Source organism: Octodon degus, unplaced genomic scaffold (genome assembly GCF_000260255.1).
Source record: "Octodon degus isolate 3935 unplaced genomic scaffold, OctDeg1.0 scaffold00178, whole genome shotgun sequence".
Lineage (NCBI taxonomy): Eukaryota > Metazoa > Chordata > Mammalia > Rodentia > Octodontidae > Octodon > Octodon degus.
The window spans coordinates 1231826-1245909 of NW_004524754.1; the positions used below are offsets into that span (position 1 = coordinate 1231826).

Consider the following 14084-nt stretch of genomic DNA (forward strand, 5'->3'; position numbering starts at 1 on the left):
AAAAAAAAAAAAAAAAAAAAAAAAAGGAAAAGAAAAGAAAAAAAGAAAGAAAACAAATCCAGACCATGATGTTCCTGGCTTGGATGCTTAACAAATCCAGATCATGGCTAAGGGGGTGGTCCCTTAGTTTTCCCATATGATCTCCATCTCTGCCTCTCCTCCTGGTTGCCCAGTGCTTTTGGAGTCATGGCCTTTTCTTTTGTTTGTACAGCCCAGAGCTGCGAGGAGAGGAATCTCCGCGACAGAGGGTATGAGTGCGAGTGGCGCTATAACAGCTGCGCGCCTGCCTGTCCTGTCACGTGCCAGCACCCGGAGCTGCTGGCCTGCCCTGTGCGGTGTGTGGAGGGCTGCCATGCATACTGCCCACCAGGTGAGGCGGCCCCTGGTGCCATGGACTCCTGCTCCATCCTGGCCTCTGCCAGGAACTCCCTCTCCATAGCCCTCTGCCTCCATGGGTCCCTTCATCAAAGCTGGGCCTTTGAGTTTTGCAAAGATAGGTTCCTACCAGATGCTACCGTGTGCGTGTGCATGTGTACACGTGTGTATAAGTGCATGTAACCCAGCTCTTATGCAGGCTCAGCACATGCTCAGCCACCAAGCGGTGCCCTTATTGCTCCCTCCGCCATGCTTTTGTGGGCCTGCTCATGGGTTTATCACGTCAAGCAGCACTTTCTGCAGTAGCATTGCCTACAGAAATGCATTTTTCATCATGTTGATTTCTGCATCATTTAAAGTTTAGTAGCCACATTCGGTTAATGGCTGCCAGATTGGACTGCAAAACTCAAAAGTTATCAAATGCACTCAGAAGTTACTGAATCAGTCTTTGGAAGTGATTTGTCATAAAGCTTGAGGGAAGTGAGACAGGATGAAGGAACTCCCCAGCTTTGTGGAGGGGTGCTAAGGCAGCTACTCAGGAGGTGGCAGAGTTGGCTTCAGGGACAAGACTGTGCCCATGGGTGACAAGGGAGCCCTCCAGGTGGGAACGGTGGGTGTCCTGGCCTAACGGGAGCTGTGCTATGCAGGGAAAATCCTGGACGAACTTCTGCAGACCTGTGTCGACCCCCACGACTGCCCCGTGTGTGAGGTGGCCGGCCGGCGCCTTGCCCCTGGCAGGAAGATCACCTTGAACCCTGACGACCCTGCTCGCTGCCAGGCTTGGTAAGTGGTCACCAGGCTGTCTGAAGTGATGAGTGGTAACATCGATGAATCCTCCTAGCTGGGTGAGTGGATGCTTTGTTAATTAGTTAGTCCAGTTTATTGCTTAGCATGCTTCTATTTTTTGAGAGCAAACTAGACTCATTTTCTCCAAAATATTGAAATATGTTTAAAAAGGTATTCACCTCTAAGATTTTACTTTTTCTTGTGGAAGACAGGGTATGCTTCCCTTCTCTCCCTCCCACTCTCCTTCCCTGCCCCTCATGCCTTTTGTGGGCTATGGTGTGATACTGTAACACATCAAATAGTCAGGGGCATTAGCATTTCCATTTCATTATGGCTCTGTGCTGTTTCTAGAGGTCATGTCTAGTCTGAGGCTGGTAATCTATAAAAGTTGTCCATGTTTTTTAAGGAGGTCGGGGTCAGAGCAGGAAAGCGAGATGATATCCTTGATCCCTAGGATAACCTGGACATTTTGGGGCCAAAGCCAAGATCACGGGCACAGCTTCTGTGACTCGGCGGGAAGACATTCACTGCTGTCACTCAGGGCTCTCACCAGAATTGCCCATGGGAAACTGGCCTTTGGGGAGGTGGGCAGGAGCCCCCGAGGCAAGTGCTGTGCTTTTGAAGTCTTTCCTAGAAGTGGGGAGGATTTATTAAAATGTTGATATGTTCAACACCGCTCTCTGACACCGATCAAGCCTTAGGGGAGCTTAAACTTGAGAACTCCGGCTCGCTGTGGAGGGGGCTACAGCTACAGCTGCCAGAACCAGGTCCTGCCACCACCATCTGTGCAAACAAGAGTGAAAGCGGCCTGGGGGACTTCTCTAGCAAACGCAGGAAACTAGAAAGTATGTCACTCACACACTGTTAACCAAGGACTTGAGACCATAAATCGTGGGGAGCATGAGGAAGTAGGAATTAGCATCTCAGTAGGACCAAGCCCACCCGCCCTCCCTGTGCAGGGCTGAGATGTAAGGATGAAAGCCTCAATGCGGGCTGAGGTCAGTGCTGGCTTGGAGCGCTTAGTGTGGGACCCCCTGCCTGCCTCCTCTGTCAGTGCCGGGGTAGGCAGCTATGTGGTACCTGCTGTAGTCACAGGGTGGACTCCATTCTTCAGCAAGTTGAGGACATCGCCTGGTGCTCAGGCCACGAGAGACCCTTTCCAGTGTTCAGGACACTGCTGCCTCCACAGCTTTGCTGGGGGTGTTGACGGCAAGTTGCTTGGGGGCTGAGCACCCAGAAAGAGATTAGCCCAGCAGGCATAGCTTCCTGCCGCAGAGCAACTTGATTTCACCTGGGCCTGGCGTGTCCCATGTGACCACAAGAGGCTGCAGATTTTTGTGGTAGTGTAGTGGTTTGTGAGTGGGGCAGTGTGGGGGTCAGGGGAAGAGAGCAGCATGAAGTCCCACACAGGTGTGTGGGCCCTGCTGTGCCAGGCCTGCCCACCTGCCTGCAGGAGGAGTGAACGGACAAGTGCCATCGATCCCTGGGCCTGACATCTGCCAGTCCTGGTCGGCTCTTCCTAAACACTGTCTTGTGTTAAAAAAAACCCTAGGACATTGAATTCTTATTCATCATTCTAAAATGTTTTTGTTCTCTTCCTTGAGGCCCAGCCTATGAAATTCTGTTAAAATGAATACTGTCAACCATGTATTTTCAATAATTGAACATGTGTAAATCCTGGTCAAGATCAACATTTAGAGCAAGCAATATTCGTCCCTGGAGATACTTGGAAGAAGGGTTAGATTTTATTGAAATATTAGCAGGGTTAGAAATGGAGGCTGGAAAGAAATGAGAGTTGAATGGTCGTGTGGCTATCCTAGCACAGCAAAGATTCTTCTTTCAGGTCCTCATATGGGTCAAAGTTTCGGCTTCCAGAATTGTGCATGCGTGCATGCATGGTGCATGTGTGTGTGTGTGTGTGTGTGTGTGTGTGTGTGTATATGTGTGAACAATGACACATTGCTTTTGTGGGGAATCTTCCTGTGACCAGCAGGGAAGAGTGCACCCATGGTGGGTTGAGAAGGGCATATAGCTTCCTCCTGAATCACTTTAGTTTCTTCTCCCTCTTCCATAGTCACTGTGATGGCGCCAACCTTACCTGTGAAGCCTGCCAGGAGTCTGCAGGCCTGGTGGTACCCCCTACAGAGGCCCCAGTTAGTGCTACCACCCCATACCTAGAAGACACCCCGGAGCTGCCCCTGCATGACTTCTACTGCAGCAAGCTGCTGGATCTGGTCTTCCTGCTAGATGGCTCCTCCAGGCTCTCAGAGGCAGATTTTGAGGTGCTGAAGGCCTTTGTGGTGAGCGTCATGGAGCGGCTGCACATCTCCCAGAAGCGGATCCGGGTGGCCGTGGTAGAGTACCACGATGGCTCCCATGCCTACCTTGAGCTCAAGGCCCGGAAGCGGCCCTCGGAGCTGCGGCGCATCGCCAGCCTGGTGAAGTATGTGGGCAGCCAGGTGGCCTCCACCAGTGAGGTCTTGAAGTACACGCTCTTCCAGATCTTTGGCAAAATCGAGCGCCCTGAAGCCTCCCGCATTGTGCTGCTCCTGACTGCCAGCTCAGAGCCCAAGCACATGACCCGGAATTTGGTCCGCAGTGTCCAGGGCCTGAAGAAGAAAAAGGTCATCCTGATGCCAGTGGGCATCGGGCCACATGCCAACCTTCAGCAGATCCGTCTCATTGAGAAGCAGGCCCCTGAAAACAAAGCCTTTGTGCTCAGTGGTGTGGATGAGCTGGAGCAGCGGAGGGACGAGATTATCAACTACCTCTGTGACCATGCACCCGAGCCCCCTGCCCCAACACAGCACCCCCAGGTGGCACAGGTCACTGTGGGGTCAAGGCTTTCCGAGATTTTGTCCCCAGAACCCAAGAGAAAGTCCATGGTTCTGGATGTGGTATTCGTCCTGGAGGGCTCTGACAAAGTCGGAGAGGCCAACTTCAACAGGAGCAAGGAGTTCATGGCGGAGGTGATTCAACGCATGGATGTGGGCCAGGACGGCATTCATGTCACGGTACTTCAGTACTCATACATGGTGGCTGTGGAATACACCTTCCGTGAGGCCCAGTCCAAGGGGGATGTGCTGCAGCATGTACGAGAGATCCAGTTCCGGGGCGGCAACCAGACCAACACCGGGCTGGCCCTGCAGTATTTGTCCGAGCACAGCTTCGCTGCCAGCCAGGGAGACCGGGAGCAGGTGCCAAACTTGGTCTACATGGTCACAGGAAATCCCGCCTCCGATGAGATCAAACGGTTGCCTGGAGACATCCAGGTGGTGCCCATTGGAGTGGGCCCTGGTGCCAACATGCAGGAGCTGCAGAGGGTCAGCTGGCCCAGCACACCCATCTTCATCCAGGACTTTGAGCGGCTCCCCCGAGAGGCTCCTGACCTGGTGCTGCAGAGGTGCTGCTCGGGAGACACGGTGCAGCTGCCTACCCTCCGTCCTGCCCCAGGTACAGCAGTCCTGCATGCAGGAAGGAGTGGCCGGGGAAGCCCTGGTGCTGCCTGCATTTGGCCACGATGTGACCTTGGGTTCTAATCCCAGTCTTACCACTCTGTCACTTGGCTCAGCCCCTGCCTCAAAGTGCCTGTGCTTCCTTACCTCCAAAGCAGGGAGCTACATTGTGACCCTTCTTTAGGGGAGGAACTTTATGTACAGTTGGTGTTCAGAACTAATAGTCCCCTATTGTTAAACTTTAAACAATACGAAGGAGTGAAAAGTACAACCCTTACTTTATCACCCATCCCCACCCTTGGGTGTATTAGTGAGCCTTCTGTTGATGTGACATAGTTCCAGCCCTTAAAGGAGGAAAGCGTTCAGTTGGTTCATGGTTTTGGGAGACTCAGTCCACAGGCGCAGGCAGAGACACCTTGTGGTGGAAGTGCCTCAGAGCACAGTTGCTTCTCAGTGATGGGCAGGAAGCAGAGCAGGGGAAGAGTTCTACAGAGCAAGGGGTGAAGGACTGTGTATGACACACAGCGCCGTGCCTCCGTGGTCCAGCCCAGTCCAGCTGGGACGTGCTGTCCTAATCTGCTGGGTACTTTTTATCCAATGGAGTTGACATATGAGGGTGGAAGCTCACACCACCAACCCCTCTTTCCACCTTGGAGGTAATCTTGGTGACTGTTCGCTCCCTTGGGACCACACTGAGTGAGTGGACTTCCTCGTGTGGCTTTGGGGCCAGGCAGGGAATCAGAGGACCCAGGCTCAGGAGGCAGACTGCTTTAGTTTGAACCTCACTCCTGCCACTTGCTAGCTAGATAATTTGGGACAAGTCCTTAATCACTTTGTATGTCAGACCCCTCATCTGTAGGATGCAGGTAATGAGTAGTAAGCAAAATTTTGGGTTTCTTCAAAAATTACTTGTTATCTTTCCTGTCATTCTTAACCAATAATGATATCTAGTCAACTCCTAGTACTTGAACAGTATGTATTCTGTGATGTATTTAGGCCCATCCCAGAGTAACTAGCTTTCTTTTAATGTCTTGATCCTCACACTTCTCAGTGTCTTATATCTTTTTCTTTTAAGCATTTAATCAGAGCCAGAGATTTTATTTAAAGCCCTGTAATATAGTTATATCATCACCTGTCCAATTTCAAAATGCGTTCAGGCCTGAGCCTGTGTCCTCTCTGATCTTGATTGTGACCAAATATTAACTCGGGCGCTGCACATTTGTGATTGGAACTGCTTATGGTACCCTCATCTGCCTGGAGTACTCAAGAAGGAGCAAGCTCACTTTCCAGCAAGATATTGCTGCTGTTCCATTACTTTTTCCCCTCTTTTCTTTTCTTTCTTTCTTTCTTTCTTTCTTTCTTTCTTTCTTTCTTTCTTTCTTTCTTTCTTTCTTTCTTTCTTTTTTACTTTCCCTTTGGTATTTTCCATATTCATAGGCTTATATTTTAAACTGTATTGAGACTTGGAAACCTGATGAACACTTTGTGTTTCTTCACAATTTACAATTATACATCACAACCCAAGCAATGAGAAAGTCTATGGAAGCGAATAACAAAAGTGATGGGAGAAATGTCAGGAATATTTTATGGCTATGGAAGTTCTGATGAGATTTAGTGAACACATCCCATGAGGAAAGTTGTGCTGTGAGTCTTCCATGGTGCATCACAGACTTGGCTTTCATGAGCAGTACCATAAAGCCAAGTACCTTGCCTTGGTTATCAGTGGTTTTAATTAGTATGTCATTCCTCACGTTGTCAATGGTTGACACCAGAATGGAGCCCTACTCGGGAGTGGTGTCAGGTGGGTAATCTTGGGTACACGTGCTCCAGTGCATCCACGACCTCTGTCCTCAGACCCAGTCTGGCAGGATTACTGATTCACAGAGGACTGGCAATCCCAGGTCTAAAGTGATCAGAAGACTGAAGATTATGAGCAGCAGGGTTTAAAAGTCCCTGGGCATTCAAGGTTTTTCTAGAAACAGCAGCAAACGGCAGTTATATGGTCAGCTGCAGAAAGGATCTGTTTTCCTTTTTAATTCTCCTCTGGGGCCACTGCCACGGCCACCAGGGCTCATGCTGGAGTCCGTGCTGGGCTCTTCCTCCAGCCTCAGGCCGCTCAGGGTGCAGAACTGCGGGCGTCTCCCAAGGAGTGTGGCGGGTGCCAGCCTCCATTTCTTTTTTGATGTGTTCTTATTTTGCTGCTCCAGTATTTCAGCCCCTTCTGGGGGTGGTGGCAGCTTCCTGTTACTGAGTTAGTGGACCTCTCTTGCCTTTATCTGTAGACACTTAAACTCCTTCTGGGTGGAGCCATCCAGTGCTTCCAATCCTGGGCTACTTAGTTACCCAGGAACATTTCCCCACTCTCTTGTCTCTGGCCCATGTACCATCTTGACAATGAAGACCTCTTTCCTTGTGTGCCTGGTCATCAGTGCTGTCCCCGAAAGCCTCCTGAATTTGGTGCCTGGCTGCTGGGGGTGGTGGCCAGCCAGCTGCGGGCACCGTGTGCTCACCGTCCTGGCCCTCTTTGCAGACTGCAGCCAGCCCCTGGATGTGGTCCTCCTCCTGGATGGCTCCTCCAGCGTTCCAGCCTCCTCCTTTGAGCAAATGAAGAGGTTTGCCAAGGCTTTCATTTCAAAGGCCAACATAGGTGAGCAGGGTGCCTGGGGCAAGTGGAGAAGGGAGGGGTTCTTCTCAGGGATGTACTTGGCTCCAAGTGACTTCTGTTTTCTTCCTTTTTTTTTTTTCCATAATTTTATTGAGAAACGAATAGCAATGACACAGTTTCAAACCAAATTGGTAGGACAGTTTCAATAATTAACACATTGCATACATTCTTCCTAGTGCTTAATTGCTGTACAAGATGCGGACTTGATATCCTATTTACAAACACCATTAGAACAAATCCCTCTATTCATTAAGAGAATGTAACTATATATCTATCCTAACCACTTTGAATACACAAATACAAAATGGACATTCATCTGTATCCCCTTTTTCTGTTAAGTTCCATCATTTAAATAGTATAAGTGTGTAAACTCAACAAAATATTCTAAAAGAGTTCAGTAGTCCATAATAGTATTGGGTCTTCCGCTTCACTGGCAATGTCACAAATTGTTGACCTGAGTCCCCTACAGCTCAACATAACAGCATGGCTTTACTTCTTATACTTCGTTTTTATACTTTTCTGCTGGATGGTTAAGACCAAGGTAAAGCAGGACCTATGCAATAAGAGTTGTCACTTTTGGGTCTGATAAGGTCAGTGAAATCCCTTCAGGATTTATCCTGAGACCTTGTACCTCAGATTGTAGAACCTTTGTCAGTGTCAGCCATGTGGATGAGTCATGGCCATTGCTTGGCCAATGTGCTCTCTGTGAAAGCCTGAGAGAATGTTTTCTCTCCATGTGACTCTGCTTAGACATACTCTACATCATTGATCACTTTCCTCTTTGGCCCCATAATCTCCTTGATCAGAAAATTTGGGACACTACCGAGTTACATGATGTTACAGTACAAGTTCTCATAGTCCTGAGTCTTAATTGACCTTGGAAGGCTAGGGCCAAAATGTTGGCTTTCCTTGCGGTCCTCCTTTTTCTCTAATTTTGGTCTGCAAACTTAGGTTAATAAGCATCATAATGTCTCCCTAGTATAAGAACTCAAAAGAAGAAATACAAATAGAAAAGTATATTACGGGGCTGGTGAGATGGCTCAGTGGTCTAAAGCACCTACTTAGAACAAGCTTAGCAAAGCACAGAGACCGCGGTTCAATCCCCCAGCACCACATGCCAGCCAGCCCCGCCCCCTGGTGGGCTGAGCTGGCCACACACACACACACACACACACACACACAAATAAATAAAAAATTAAAAAAAAGAGAAAAGTATATTACAAGTAAAAGGAAAGCAGGATCTCAAGGACTAACTAATCAAGAGAGGGAAAGGAGAAGAGCTAGGAAACATGAATATATCAAGCCATACTGTTATATGTAGAAGATGGGAAAGGCAATGATCCTGAGAATCTTTAGAAGATTTTTTAATCTAGCAATTAATTGGAAAGATTCTCACCCTGACTAACTATATATACTGATACTTGTGAACTAAATAACTGCACTGAAGATGGTAATCTGTAATAGTAGTTTCATGCTTGGAGTGCCTGTCATTCTGGTCTTCTGAATACGGGCTGCTTGTCATTACATGCCAGTTGCTGCTGTGCTATCTCTTGGGTAAATGATTGTTCAAAAAGAAGGGGGTGGTGAATGAAGGCAAGAGATGGAAGAAGGAATATTGTGGGACTGTCCTGCTTCAAGGTTGTATATGGTTAGATTTTTGGACTTATGTATAAACATAAGAAGTATATAATGCTTTATGCCTATTTTATATAATATATTCTAATTTTTAAATGTTTTTTCATCATATTCTATAGGGACTTAAAGTTCAACATATCAATACCTGATGAAAAATACCTGTTCCATGTTATGCCTAAGATGTTTGATATTCAGGCAGATAGTGAGGTTAAGCTTAACAGCCTAGGTTGTATGGTAATAACAATAAGCTTCTGTTTTCTTTTTGTCAGGACCTCATCTCACACAGGTGTCCGTGCTCCAGTATGGGAGCATCACCACCATCGACGTGCCCTGGAATGTAGCCCAGCAGAAGGAGCACTTACTGAGTCTCGTGGACCTCATGCAGCAGGAGGGAGGCCACAGCCAAATTGGTAACACCGAAGCCTCTAGCCTCGATTCTCAGCACAAGTGACTGAGCATCCTCGCCAGTCACCTTGCTCCTTTGCCTAAATTTCCTCTCCAGAAGGGAGAGGCTGGTCTCTTCCAGATCTTGCTGTTTTCCTCCGAGTCTCTGAATCATTAAGCTTTTGAATGACGCAAGGATCTGCCACAGGATGGATGTGTTAGCTGCTTCAGAATCACCTGCTCTTGCAGTCCGTACTGACTTGGCCACTCTCCTTTTTCAGGGGATGCTTTGGCCTTTGCTGTGCGGTACATCACCTCTGAAGTTCACGGTGCCAGGCCTGCAGCCTCTAGGGTGGTGGTTATCCTTGTCATGGATGTCTCTGTGGATGCGGTGGACATAGCAGCTCAGGCTGCCAGAGCCAATCGTAAGCGTCCAGTGTGCAGTCCCAGCACTCCTCTAGAATACTAGAGGGGCAAAGGGGTGGGGCTTACTTTAGATGTTCATGATGATTTTAAGTATGTTCACATGTGGCCTGGTTTTGATCACTAGATAGCTGTCCAAACACTGCACAATTTGGAAGCCAAGCGATAAGAGATAAGTGTCTGCACTTGTCCGCGCCCTGTAGACAAGTAGGGTAACCTCTATTGCTGGTTGATCCTGCCCTGTGTCCAGGGTCATTGGACCTCCACACCTCTCCTTTTTAAAGTGGTATCCCTTTAGGAGGGGAGTGGCCTGCCTTTGAAGTAGCTACTGAGAGAAAACAAGAGGCAACTACAGCTTCTTGGGCAGAGAGGGGGAAGTGAGTGGCTGGCCATGAAAATGAGCAAGTTGCTGCAGTCCTTGAGATACGAACAGGGTGGCAGGCAGGGTGAGACTGGTACAAGCAAAGGTGGCGACAGGTCTCAGGGAGGAGGGACCCTACCCTTTATCACACCTTCATTACAGCGCATGTCCATAACAAACTCTACCAGAGAAGGGACATTTCAATGCCCATTTTGGATTATGTGCAGACTCAGGCTTGTGCAGTGACTAAATTTCACATTGTCCAAAGATCTCTGGCCTTTTCAGGGAAAAAAAACCATGAATAATTAATGTTATTCCTTTAAGGCCTTAGAAAATGAAATGTATCCTTTGTTAGAGGCCCTCTGTGGAGCGGGGTACTTTTCCCTCTAGGGGACCCCTATGGTGCAGACAGCTTTTGATTCTTTTCTATAATAAAAATTCAAGGCAAGTTGGAGCTATCAATTAATGCTGTTGCCTCAATTTTTATTTTCTGTTGTCCCTGAAGCAAGGAGCCACCTAGCCAGTGACCTTACCACCACATACTCCTCCACCACCGTCATCCCCTAGCGCCCACCTCAGCCCCTGTGATGGGGACAGCTGCCTCACTGGAACCTTGGCTTGTGCTCCTGTCCCTTGAAGTTCATTGTCAACACAGCAGCAGGAGAGACTCTTTACACATCAGATTTAGCCCTGTCAGTCCTCTGTGTCAGTCTGTTCCCTTCAGAGGGCACAATAAATCCTTACTGTGGCCCACGAGGCTACTCACAATCAATGCCCGCCTTCCTGCTTGCGTCTGACTTGCCTAGCTCTGTCCTCTCGGGCATGTGTTTTGGCCCATGTCCTGGGTCTTCGCACTCACTGTCGCCCCTGCATTCGACGATACTCCCTCTGAAGGCCTCTTGGCTTCGTTGCTCCTTATTTTGTATCTCTGTCAGATGCCGTCTTTTCACCATACACCGCTCTCATCACCGTATATGAAACAGCCATCCCCTCCCTACCTCTTTTTGTTTTCCCCAAACACCTAACCACATCTGAAATACTTTTCATAACTTTTTGTGTTTATATCTTTCTGGCCGCAGTGTAAGCTTTGGGCACAGGGACGTTCTCTGCTTGGTTCACTGCCTTATCCTCATTGCTTGGAACATAGTCCAACACTCAGTCTGAGAGCATTAACATCTGAATGACTGTCCGCCTCAGAGGGTTGGTCTGTGTGCTCAGTTTGGGCACGAGTCAAACCAGTCCATTTTGAAGGATTTTTTTTTTTTTTTTTTTGCTGGCTCTGGCTGCCTTAAGGGCAGGTCTGGTAAGGCACGTGAAGCTGGGGATTGAACTGCAATATGCTGTGCCTGACTGCATTTGCATAAGCAGGTGCTTAAACAGCTGAGCTAACCAGCAGGCCCCCAGAAAGTTGAGTGTTGTTTTTGGCTGTATGAAACCAGTCCATTTTGAACCCACTTGAGCACAACTGTTTCTTGTTTCCCTGTGAACTCTAGGAGTGACTGTGTTCCCCATTGGAATTGGGAATCGGTATGACCCAGGTCAGCTGAGCACCTTGGCAGGCCCAGAGGCCAGCTCCAACGTGGTGAAGCTCCAGCGTGAGGAGGACCTCCCCATTCTTGTCAGCCTGGGCAATTCCTTCCTCCACAAAGTGTGCTCTGGTAAGTATTCTCCTATCTCTTTACGCCTCAAGAGTCCATCTAGGCAGAGCAAAACCTAAAATCATACAATAAAAGAAAATCATAAGAACATGCATTCCATTCTAGAGATTCCAGGTTGCCCTTGCGTAACTTTGGACCTTGAAGATGATTATACTGGGCAGGACGTTCAGGTTCCTGCAGGTGGAAGGCATGAGCTGCAAACCTCCAGATGTGCCAGAACGTTGTTGCTCATCATCTTCCTTGCACTTGAACTTCAGCAGAAAGACTTGGCCACACCGCAGGCAGCCCCAGCATCCCCCAGGGCATGGCCCTGTCCTCACTCTTGACATGACCATAAAGGGTTTCAAAAATTTGACAAGAGACGCTAACTTCACAAGGCCATGGGTTAATTTGATTTGGGGTTAGAAACCTCAAAAAATACATGATTTTTTTTGGGCCTAGTTTGATACATAAGGGGTGACCAAAATAGGCAGCAAATATTTAAGTTAAAAAATTTTTAAAGCAGAAGACATGCTGCTAGTAATCCCCTTTCAGAAATAATCCCCAGGGCTGGCAAGATAGCTTAGCGGACTAAGTGCCTGATTAGGCAAGTGCAGGAACCAGGGTTTGATCCCCCAGGGTGGCTGAGTAGGCCACAGAGTATGAGCATGGTGGTGCTTGCCTATAATCCCAGCACTGGGGAGGCTGAAAACAGGAGGATCGGTACACGTCTGAGCTGCATAGTGAGACCCTATACTAAAAACAAAATTTTTTTAAAAAAGAAAGAATCCCCCTTATATCAGACACACTCATCCCATCATTTTGCCTGTCTGAAGCAGTTCTGGGACACTTCTTTTGTGAGTGTTTTCATGAGGTTTGATGAATACTGTGGTGAATGCTGCTTTGTGCTCCACCTGACAGAAAGGCAGCCTTACCACAACATTGCAGTGCGTCCTCACGAGCCACATTCACCAGACAAGGCGACACCTGACACTCTGAGTGTGAGGACAGTGGTGCGAATGATGGAATGAGCATGTCCAAAGTGAGGGGGAGATTTTTTTTTTTTTTGATAAAGCGCCTCACTATGCAGCTCAGACTCTTAGTGCTGCTCCTGTCTCAGCCTTCCCAGTTCCAGGCTTACAGGCGTGCACCACCACGCCCGGTTTTGAGGCCAGCATGCTGCACCTGGGTTCTGGGGCAGCACAACATGCAGTACTGGGGATCGAACTCAGGACCTTGTGCTTGCCAGGCAGGTGCTTACGCCACTGAACTATCTGAGGGGGAGAGTCTGAGGAGGATGAATAGAATGTAGATTTAAACATTTTCCATATTTTTCCATTACACTTTATATTTTCTTAACCCAAGTAACTGTAAGTCGAAACCTCCTTTAGTGTTGTTACATTTCCTTCTTGGTGGTTGCCATCCTGGTGCAGTCTTCGGGTTTTCAGGATCTCGCTTCATACATTCCTCTTTCTGAAAGTGATCCGTGTATACAAGGAGATAATGCCTGTGATGATAAAGATGTATTCCCATAAGGTCACTGCTGTTTTATTTTTTAATTTTATTTATTTTTGTGTGGAACTGGGGATTGAACTCAAGCACTTATTCTACTGAGCTATTTCCCTGGTCCAAGGTCCCTCCTGTTGACATTGTAATTATTAGTTATCATTGCCACAACTTGTGTCTGCAGAATTACAGGGCCATAACCCTTGCCTCCGCTGTGACACTCCCACAGATCCTCCTTAAGGTTAAGGTAGCTTCAAGGACTAGACTAGGTAGCCCGAGCAGACCTTATGAACGGTTGAGAGTTTCTGAGTGATGTGAGGGAATTAAGATTTTATTTGTGTCTGTTTCAGGGTTTGTTAGAATTTGCATGGATGAGCATGGGAACGAGAGGAGGGTAAGTTCCTCTTTGTTGATTTTGAAAGAAAGGTCAGAAATGCATGTCTGCGGGCCTCATTCCTTCTTTGGGAATAATTTTTCCTCCTTTGGTCTCCGCCCTGCAGTCCTCTTTGTCCAGTTCTTCTGCTTACTGTCGCTCTGCTTTGGGAATCCCACTGTCATTTTGTGCTCTGCTTCGTGTCTCTCAGGAGCCTCCTTGCCATTTAGGCTGGAGTCAACCCTCCTCTCGGTGTCCATGGAGGTGGTTTTTCAGGGGTAGGTGAGCTTGGCTCTGGAATGCCTCATCTAGTGTCCTCCGGAATCTTCTTTTCTTTCTGCAGCCTGGAGATGTCTGGACCCTGCCAGATCAGTGCCACACAGTGACTTGCCTGCCAGATGGCCAGACCTTGCTGCAGAGTCACCGGGTCAACTGCGACCAGGTGCCCAAGCCTTTGTGCCCCACCAGCCAGGCCCCTATTCGG

General features: G+C 48.3%; 1 protein-coding gene across 1 annotated transcript in view; it reads left to right on the top strand.

The window, feature by feature from the left end:
* The window catches only part of Vwf (von Willebrand factor), a 143387-nt gene that overhangs the window by 81925 nt on the left and 47378 nt on the right, over positions 1-14084 (top strand). Inside the window, exons 26-34 of the mRNA XM_004643560.2 lie at positions 212-370; positions 1023-1158; positions 3236-4614; positions 7147-7263; positions 9186-9326; positions 9582-9725; positions 11578-11742; positions 13578-13621; positions 13944-14084. The exon at positions 13944-14084 is cut by the window's right edge and continues 22 nt beyond it. Coding sequence (XP_004643617.2) covers positions 212-370; positions 1023-1158; positions 3236-4614; positions 7147-7263; positions 9186-9326; positions 9582-9725; positions 11578-11742; positions 13578-13621; positions 13944-14084 — 2426 coding nt within the window. The remainder of the gene's footprint in view (positions 1-211; positions 371-1022; positions 1159-3235; positions 4615-7146; positions 7264-9185; positions 9327-9581; positions 9726-11577; positions 11743-13577; positions 13622-13943) is intronic.